A 9,976-nucleotide genomic window follows, 5' to 3' on the forward strand; every position below is an offset into this window, starting at 1 on the left:
AACTGGAGCGTGATCTGCAGTCGATTTGGCAGGTCTTTACTAGATCCACTAAATCAACTGCCAATGGATCGATCTCAGAGCCTCAATCCGGGCTGTAGCGTAGACCTGCCCTAAGGCTTCCAGGCCATGTACTGGGCACCTTGTGTTTGGAACAAAGGAAATACAAGCTGCATGGCAAAGACCATAAAGGGCAGCTCCATCGTCTCCATTTTGTCTTCAATCCTGCTTCTTACCTCTGGAGTAACTTTTCTACAGACTGAAGCTCTGAACAAAGGACTGGATGACCAATCCAAGCTGTGGATGTGTTCCAGAGGGGCTTTCAAGTCAGCAGACTCACCAATACTGCTAAGAACCGGAGATATGGACTTTGATAGTCTCTGTATATATTTGAGAGCTTTATCATTTAACAACTCTCTTCCTGTTCTTTCTTTTTTCTTTATAATAAACCTTTAGTTTTAGGCACTAAAGGATTGGCTGGCAGTGAGGTATTTTGGGTAAGATCAAAACTAAATTTAACTTGCTAACATGGCTGACCCTTTGGGATCAGAAGATCATTTTGCATACATGAGCAGAGTTTTTAAAATAACTTCTCACTATACTGCACCTAGGTGCTAACTACGAGCCAGAGAACCAGAATGCAATAAAGGGGGCTGTGTGATTTCTGTTTTAGCTTCTTGATAATCAGTGTGGGGGATCAGAAGCACAGTTTATCATTGGTTGGGGAGTTTAACTTCAGTTTTACCCACCAGTCTTGGCAGTAATGGCTCTCTCTTTTTTAGCCTGCCCTGACCTTGGCATTTCCTGTGAGGGCTACCCCAGGTACCCCGAGGTCACAATATCTTCCTATACCACTCTAAATACATCATATTCCTGCCTTATATGATCAGCCTTCAGCTACTTTTAGGCTACATCTACACTTGAACCACTACAGTAGCACAGCAGAAGAGCTGCAGCTATAGCACTTCAGTGTAGACACTCACTACAGCAATGACTGGGGTTCTGTAGGTAATCCACCTCCCTGAGAGGTTGTAGCTAGGTCGACAAAGGATTCTTCTGTCAACCTCTCTCCGTTTACAAAGGTGGTTCCGCTTAACTATGTTGCTCAGGGGTGTGGATTTTCCATGTCCCCTCAGTGACGTAACTGGCTCAACTTAACTTTTTAGTGTAGACCTGGCCTTAGACTTATATCACCTGACCCATTTTGACTATGATTCAGCAAAGTACTTAAGCACGTGTGTAACTTTAACCATGTGAGTTGTCCCAATGAAATCAATGGGACTACTCAAATGCCTAAATTTCAAGCTGAATTGGAACTTGGTCATCTATTAGCCAAGTTATTTACATTCACTGTACTTTAAACCTTTCCTCTTAAATCGGTGTCTTCAGCCTCCTTATTTTTTGAGGGGAGTAGGGGGCTCTTTTCTGAACACCCTCCAACTTGTCAATATATTTCTAGTAATAAGGTACCCAGAAACAAATGCAATATTCTAAGTGCAGTAAAATCAGAGACTTTTGACAACATCCCTACCTATGAAGTCCAGAAGGGATGCAGTTTGCCATACAACAGCTAGAAAGGTATTCCTAGGTTTGTCATATTAGCCTATCAACCCTTTCAGCATTTCTATCTATTAGGCTTCACCCTTCAATTCAATTTCAGTGTTATGGATAATTTCCCCCCCAAATAAGGCTTACATTTTTCCCCTCTACATTCTTTCCATTTTCATTTTGTTATTTTCTAATTTCTCTGATTCATTTTGCACTATTTTCTTGACTGTTATATGCACCTTCTTCCAGTTCATAGTAGAATTAAAACATGCAGGTTAATTATTAGGAAAGGGTATAAACAGCATGTTAAAGATGTTAAATAAGACTGGTCTCAAAGATCAAACCCCACAGAACCCCAATGGACACCTTCTCTTCCATGCATTCCTCTGCTTCCTTCACCCTCAACATACACACTGCAACTTTGCACACTTCTGTATCATTCATTATAATTTTTAAAAAAGTCTAAGAAATGTGCCAGCGGTGTAGTGGCATGTGGCACCTGTTCAGTGCCCAGAGCACTGGAGCTTGAAATGGCAGCAAGAGAGTCCCAGTTCTCTCCCACACAGCCCTATTTGTTTTAGTTTTAAAAGAGGAAAGGAAAGGAAAAAGAAAATGGGAAATTCATGGGGAGGTGCATGTATGTGTTGCCTGTCACTCTCGCGGTCAGACAACGCCCCAATATATGTATCCCAAGGGGCAGAAGGAGGAAATTGGGGGAGAGAGATGGAAAAAACTTGATGCCTTTCCAGAGCAATTATTGCACTCATTCTAAAAATACTTTGAACTAGTGCTGACCTTTGTTGCAGTCTTTCAGTCAGTTTTCAACTCACAGGCCACTGTTCATATTCAAGCCATTTTAAAACTAAAACCTAATTTTGCAAGTAAGTTTTCATAAGATCATATCAAATAACAGAGTATAAAATGTTGCTAACATCCAGAAATATATCTACTGTGTTCCCCTTCACGTGTTAATTTTATAATTATATTTTTAAAAATAATCAAGTTTGTCTGTCAAGAGACAGGAGAAGCTGTTACTTAAACAGAAAACATGAGACAGTAAATACCAATTAGAGAAAGACTGCTTAGTCTTAATGGATCCAGAAACAACACAGGAAGCATTTTACGTTTATGAGCTGTAATTATATTAGTCTTATTTCCTGGTTTAAGAAGTATCTCAAGTGAAATGCATACTGTATCAAAACAATGAAAGTAAATTATTTCTCCTCTGACCTAGAAGAGATTTGACAGGCAATCGGCTCAAACATAGCTATAAAACATACGGAAAATTACACTAGCCTAAGGTGGTATTAGCATTATAAAAGATCTGTTTATTAAAAATAATATTTAACCTGACAGTGCCCCTTTAAAAGGGCTTGCATTGATGTTGACTACAGCACAGACTGCTTAAAGCTAGTTTGAAGCAGGTACAACTACTTTTGCAACATACAAGTTTGAACTATTAACATGATATGCACCCATATTTCTGTAATACAAAATGCCTTCTTAGCTGGTGTACTGTTATTTAGACTTTGGACTTTTATGTGTCAGAACAATTTATGTGGCAAGTTTTGTTCTCTATATATTTGTTATGAGCAAAATCATGGTTCACTTTAATACATAAAAGATGCAGACAGACAATTCATTTTTACACACACCTTTATTGCACTGGGGTAGACTTTTTGGGAGTGTAAAATATATACAGGCAGAGGGAGCATGTTTTTCAAACTGTATTAATTTCTCCCAGTAGTACAATTAGACTAAGACTCTGGGTACAGCACACAAGCAATTAGCAATCACTGGTCTAGAACCTGTGCTGGGGAAAGGTTCTCTTTCCCCCTGCTCTTTGGCCATCTTTGCAATAGTCTTTCTAGATGATTTCAGCATCTGATATCTCACAAAAACAAATGGAGTTAAGAGATTAATATTTTACATCATTTCAGAGCTGGGCTCCAAAAACTTTTCAATGCTGTAAGAACTCATTTACTATCCTGGTAGTTATTTTGTGTTTGATACAGGATTAGTCTGCATATGGTCTCTTTCATATCTATGGGAGAATATATTGTTGGATGTATTTCAGAGACAGATTTGCATTACTATAATGTGTTTACATATGCACTATCTGCCATGCATGAAACATTTATACGTACAGTTCATAAAGCTACAGAAAAATGTTATTTTTCTCTACCTTACAGCAGCAACATCTTGTATATTCAAAAGAGAAAAGTGTAAGTGAATGGTTTTAGCATTATCCAGCCAATGTTACCATAAAAAGCTTCTTACTCCACATAAGTGATTTGATCATCATTTTATATTTAATCATTAGTGCATTAGAGCAGCATACTATACTCAGCATGTTCAAACGGACACAACTCACATAGAGCCCTTAAGAAATTACCATTCACCAGACTGATGAAATATTGCAGATAATTACTTGCCCACATGCTTGAATAAATATGAGATGCTGTACCCACTGTCTTGATGGGAAGGCATGAAGTATGGTAAAGCAGAGGACAGGCAGTAGTTAACTTTTCAGAGAATGTCGACTTTTTTTATGACACATTCCTTAACAGAAAAAAATCCTCTGCTTCTAATACATTTCTAGAAAATAAACTTTGCTGGGCTGATTCTATTTAAGTACACATGTGAAAAAGCCATGTTTTATGGCTGCTATATTGCTAGGGCAGTTAGAGTTAATTGGAATTGCCATGACAAAATGATTGGCTAATAATAGTGGGTCCTGTTCATGAAAACAATCAAATTTCATTTTTATTACTGATGTAAAGAATTCTCAGTCATGATTATATTTCCACGAACGCATAATAGGAAACCAGTACTCGTAAACGGAGATGTACAAAATAAGAACATTTTAAAGCAATCACAATTTTTAAACGGTATTCTTTCTAATATAGCACTTTTTTCACCCTCAAAAACATATTCTTATGTGTGTGCACAACTTCCTGTCTTTGGCATAAGAATGAGAAATTGTACTTCAGGTTTTCAGTATGTGCTGGAGCATATTGACTATTTTTATTTTGCTTCTTTAAAATCGCCTCTTCTAAGATACTATATTACTAAGGTAATACCCTGTGGCCCTGTTTATTGGGTAACTTCTTGGGAAAGCAAAGAAATGTAGCGGATATTGGCCAAGATACTGGATGAGTTAATTTCCAAAAATACTTATTTTGTTCATATTGGAAGATTTTCTGTTTTCATTTCTTTTCAGTCTATGACTGTATGGTATGTAAATGTAGATCAGCTATGAAAACCAAAACTTTTTTATGGCTGAAATGTCTATTATTTTAAGGCCAGATAAGTGCTTTGACACTGAGCATTTTCCGACAAAGCAGAGGTCAGGTCATATATTTGTTTTGTAGAATAAGGTTCAATAGACTGTAGACTGCAACTACTATTTGCACAGTACTTGGGGTCACAATGAGTAGTCAAGTATCAAATATACATAGAGAGGAAGAATAAAACAAACAGAGGATTATTTGTATTCTATATAGATAGAATAGCACAATGGTAGATAACAAAAAGTACTAGCAGTACTCAACTACAGTTAGAATATGAGCCATACTTGATCTATATCTGATAGTTAAAAGGAGGAGTGTTATGGGAGTGGTTTATTCTGGAAGGATAGATTTGAGGCAGGTCTACAATAGGCAGGCAGCTCTGAGAGTGAGAATCCATTTTGGGTATAGACATTGCACTGGAAGTATATACATATTCCGTACAAGTGTAAGGATCTCTTTAGGATGCTTTGGTATATTGGGAGAGGGAAGAATTAAGGAGGTTTGTGGACTTCTATATTACTATGTCCAGATTTTCCAACATTTGTACATGTCCTCCCTTGAATTAAACCTTATAATTTTTTTTTAAAACATTTTAACCACATTTTCTGCAGAAGTAGTGGGAATGTCTATATATTATCTTCATGAAGTTCTGTGTTTGTGAATATTCTATTTTTAAATAAAGTACTTTAAAATAAAGTAACTTGATGAAAGAATATTTTCCTATAATCACAGGTGTAGTAGCTATATTATACCATAGTAAAACTAGACAACAACCACCAACATTTCATTCATTAAAACACAAAAACAATTAAGTAATTGAATAAGTCCACTGACAGAGACCATAAATTGTCATTGCAACATTTCAATCTGTGCTGATAGAGACCATAGCCTCCTTGATCCTGAGGCAACTTGGCCAATGGGCCTTGAACATCACTGGCACTGATGTATATTATTGGAGTCTGTGAACTCCACAGATCCCTGGGTTTAAGTTTTCAAATGTGACTAAGCAACTTAGCCATATAACTTGTTTCAACAGAAGTGGGGTAGCTAAATATCCTGGTTAGCTTTTTTGTTTTTTGGTCATCGGAATTGAGGCAGGAGGAAGTTGGTCTAAGCCTTTAACCTGAAGCAATTAGAAACTCCACCTCATCAACTTCTGCATTGGAACTCATACTGAGTGAAGAGAGGATCTTACCCAGGAGACAAACACCGCCTAATCCTCCTGCCCTGGAGTTCTCAGAGATTACATGCTATGCCTTTGCAAATGTATAGCTTTTGTAGTGAGAAAACGCAAGTCACTAAAAATCTGTGAACTGGAAAAAAAGAAAACTAGTTTCAGTTGAGAGAATATTTAAGACACTTTTGAACTCCTTAGGCTAAACTATTTGAATGGAATACATTTTTTCTCCAGGCAAACAAAATAAAAGAAACCTTTTCTTCTAGGAGCTCAGATGACCTATACCCCTTGAATTTTATGACAAGGTCTTCAATTTATGCAGCAGAGCTGCAATGAATCCTGTCACTTTTAATACATTACAAAATTGTTTGCCAAGCTTCCCAGCTTCAAAATAGGGGCGGGGGGACAGGACAAAAAACAAAAACAACCGAACAAAAAAGCTTGATGTACTACCTCAAGAGGCAGCTGTTATTTTGGGGCTGCTAGGCCTCACAGAAGGGAGCTCTGTTCAGAGAGATGTTGAAAGTAATGTATGCCAGCCACTTCCTCCTGTCTTTCCCTGCTCCCACCCAAATAGTGTGTAAGCCTCTTCTGCTGGTGCTGCATACCCCTGGATCCCCTTCTTTCTCAGCCCTGCTATACAGTCCCTTTTCTGTAGGCCTCCTAAAATGGAAAGCAGACAAGGTCAGAAGAAGTTCCTAAAGGGGGAAAAGTAGAGTAGAGGGCTCTTTAGATCTTGTTATGCCTTTGTGAGGTAGATTAATGAGCTGGATAGTGAAGCTGGACAAATTCAGCCTTGAAATAAGGCAATATTTTTAACAGTAAGTGTAATTAACCATTGGAACAACTTACCTAGGTACATGGTGGATTCTCCACCAGTTGCAGTCTTTAATCAAAGTTGATGTGTTTCTAAAAAATCCACTCTAGATCAGCTAGAAGTTATGGGCTTGAAAAAATGCACTTGGTGAAATTCTATTGCCTGTAGTATCAGGGAGTAGCTGTGTTAGTCTGTATCCACAAAAACAACAAGGAGTCTGGTGGCACCTTAAAGACTAACAGATTTATTTGGGCATAAGCTTTTGTGGGTAAAACACCACTTCTTCAGATGCAGCTGAAGACAGTTAGCATCTTAGAGACTAACAGATGCATCTGAAGAAGTGGCCTTTCTAATTCTGTCCCTACATACTTGTGTTATTTGTTTATATTAATCCTTTGTAATTTGACCTAGTTTTCACTTTTTGTAGGACTCTTTTTTGATTTTTAGATCATTGAAGATTTCCTGGGTAAGTCAGGGTCGTCTCTTGCCATACTTCCTATCTTTTCTACACAGTGAGATAGTTTGCTCTTGTGCTCTTAATAATGCGTCTTTGAAAAACTGCCAACTGTCTTCAATTGTTTTTCCTCTTAGACTTACGTCCCATGGGATCTGCAAGATTTCAGGTCTCCCAGACCAAAAAAGTTGTCTCCCCACCCAAAGCTTATGGGCAGGGGGAGAAAGAGGTGCTAGTTTTCAGTATTTAGCCAACTTCTATCTTAATTGTAGACACTGGACTACCAAAATGATCACAATCACATAAATAGCTTAATACTCAGTAATAATGAGAAAGGAAACAAGAAAGTACATGACAATTTTTATTTTTTTTAAATCAGACACAAATTTGGTTCACTCCTTAATAGAGTGCAAAAAACCCTCCAAATCAGATGCTTATTGCAAGGCTTATCTTTCTTCCTTATATTTGAAAATGGAAAAAAGACTGTAACTGAAGGGATGAGGAATCATTGAGAAGGAAGGGGAATTTGTGATGGGTTATGTATAATTTCTTCAGTCAATGTCAAGGGCAACTACAACGTATGGATTTCTAGAAATCAAAATAAAACTATTTTCTAGGGTACAGAAAATGGAACATGAACTTGATATTTTGGTAACAGGTGTCAAATTGTATGTATCTTTACAAAATGAAGAGGAAAAAGATGACGAGAAAGTTGGCCTCTAAAGAGATGGCCAACTCCCACACAATAATGCACCTATTATAACATTAGGCCACTTATAAAATACAAGCAAACTTTAACTTCTGATGGAGGAAAATGGCCTTGCAAGTTAAAAAACAAACAAACAAACAAACACCATAAACACACTTTTTGGGGTAGGAAGACAACCAAGCCACACTAAGACATTCAAATAATATGTTCATCATTGTAATCCGCCACTGTAGGTTACACATGTTGTTAACATCAGGCTATTAAACACTCTGAGGTTTGCCTAACAACATTTCCAGAGCATAACATACACAGTGGGACACCACACAATGCCACGTGGTATAGTTACTGCAATAAACAATCTAGCTGTTTAAACACCATAGCAAAACTACCTCAGACAGCAGCATCAATAACATGGTCACCATGCAGGCAACATTTACTGACACTGCTTACAAGAGGTGCCAATTCTCTACAAGAGCCTGATGCCAGGATGGCTGGGTCCTCTCTAGGGTATGGGGACCTGCGCAGGGCCCACTGGCTTTTGCACCCTGCTCCCCCCACCCTTGCTAGTCCCATGCCCCCCTCTGAACCCTGCCAGCCTCCTGCCAGCTCCAGCGCCCACCCCACGCACCTATCTCCCCTCGGCCACCCCGTACCCTCTACTCCAACGCTCGCCTACTCCCCCGCCCCATTACCTGCTATCTGAGTCACAAACGCTTCCGCCACCAGAGACATGATCCCCCGCGGCCACCGGCGCTCCGCGGGTCCCGGGAGCCAGGAGGCACCAGTGGCAGCCCCGCAAGGTTAAGGGCACGCACAGGAACTGCGAGCCGGCCTGGCAGCGCCGGGGCAAGTGCATCCGGGGCCCGCTCCGCCTCCCGGGCCCGCCCCTCCCTCCCTCCCTCCCTGCCTCCCTCCGCCGCCCGGGGCCCGGCCCCGTTCGTGGGGCAGGTCGTGCAGCCCCGCAGTGAAGAACGCGGGGTCCCCGGAGGGGGGGGGAGAGTCCCCCTCCCTCAATGGCACCGATGCAGCTCCATGAGCATGACCCTGGCGACAGCCAGCACTGTCCTACACGGGGGAGCAAACCCCCCCACCAACTGCACAGTCCCGTGCTGGGCAGAGGCTCCCATGGCCTAGGAATTAACACACACACACACACACACAGGGCCGCCCAGAGGATTCAGAGGGCCTGGCCCCCCCCCGCCACCGCCACCGCCACCGCCGACGAATTGTCGCCGAAGAAGCTCCGGGGGCCGAGGCCTCGCGAGAGTTTTCCGGGCCCTTGGAGCGAGTGAAGGCCCCTGTGCCAGGGGCCCCGAAAAACTCTTGTGGGGGCCCCTGCGGAGCCTGTGGCAAATTGGCCTACTTGCCCCTCCACACACACACTCTCTCTCTCTCTCTCTCTCTCTGTACAATCGAGTGTTCGGTGGAGGCTCCCATGTACTGGGAATCAACACCCCCGACACCATACAGCTTTACACTGGGCAGATACTCCCGTGGACGGTGGATCAACTTCCCTCCCACACACAGGCACACTGTACAGTCCTGTGCTGGGCAGAGGCTCCCTTAGATTGGTGATCAAATCTCAAACACACTGTGCACCCTCAGCCTTATAGTTCTTGGATGTAGCTGGATCAAATACCACCTTAAGCCCCATCCTACACAGTGTCTCTATATACCTGGGGATCAGTCACCAACTGTACTGTGAGTCTTATTTTTTTATGTAGGGTGTCAAGGTTCCTTACCCACTCTGAACTCTAGGGTACAGATGTGGGGACCCCCATGAAAGCCCCCTAAGCTTATTTCTACTAGCTTAGGTTAAAACCTAGTACTCTGCTACCACTAAGTGCTTTAACAAGAAACAGGGAAAGGACCACTTGGAGTTCCTCTTCTCCAAAAATATCCCTCCAAGCCCTTACACCCCTTTTTCTGGGTAGGCTCAAGAAATACCGCCCCCCCAAGCCTCTGCACCCCTTTCCCTGAG

General features: G+C 41.2%; 1 protein-coding gene across 1 annotated transcript in view; it reads right to left on the minus strand.

The window, feature by feature from the left end:
- Positions 1 to 8,835, minus strand: part of MTX2 (metaxin 2) — a 48,092-nt gene extending 39,257 nt beyond the window's left edge. Inside the window, exon 1 of the mRNA XM_032784532.2 lies at positions 8,688 to 8,835. Within this exon, the coding sequence (XP_032640423.1) occupies positions 8,688 to 8,727 (40 nt within the window). The 5' untranslated portion in view covers positions 8,728 to 8,835. The remainder of the gene's footprint in view (positions 1 to 8,687) is intronic.
- Between the last annotated feature and the right edge of the window lie 1,141 nt (positions 8,836 to 9,976).

The sequence above is a fragment of the Chelonoidis abingdonii genome, chromosome 10 (assembly GCF_003597395.2).
Source record: "Chelonoidis abingdonii isolate Lonesome George chromosome 10, CheloAbing_2.0, whole genome shotgun sequence".
Lineage (NCBI taxonomy): Eukaryota > Metazoa > Chordata > Testudines > Testudinidae > Chelonoidis > Chelonoidis abingdonii.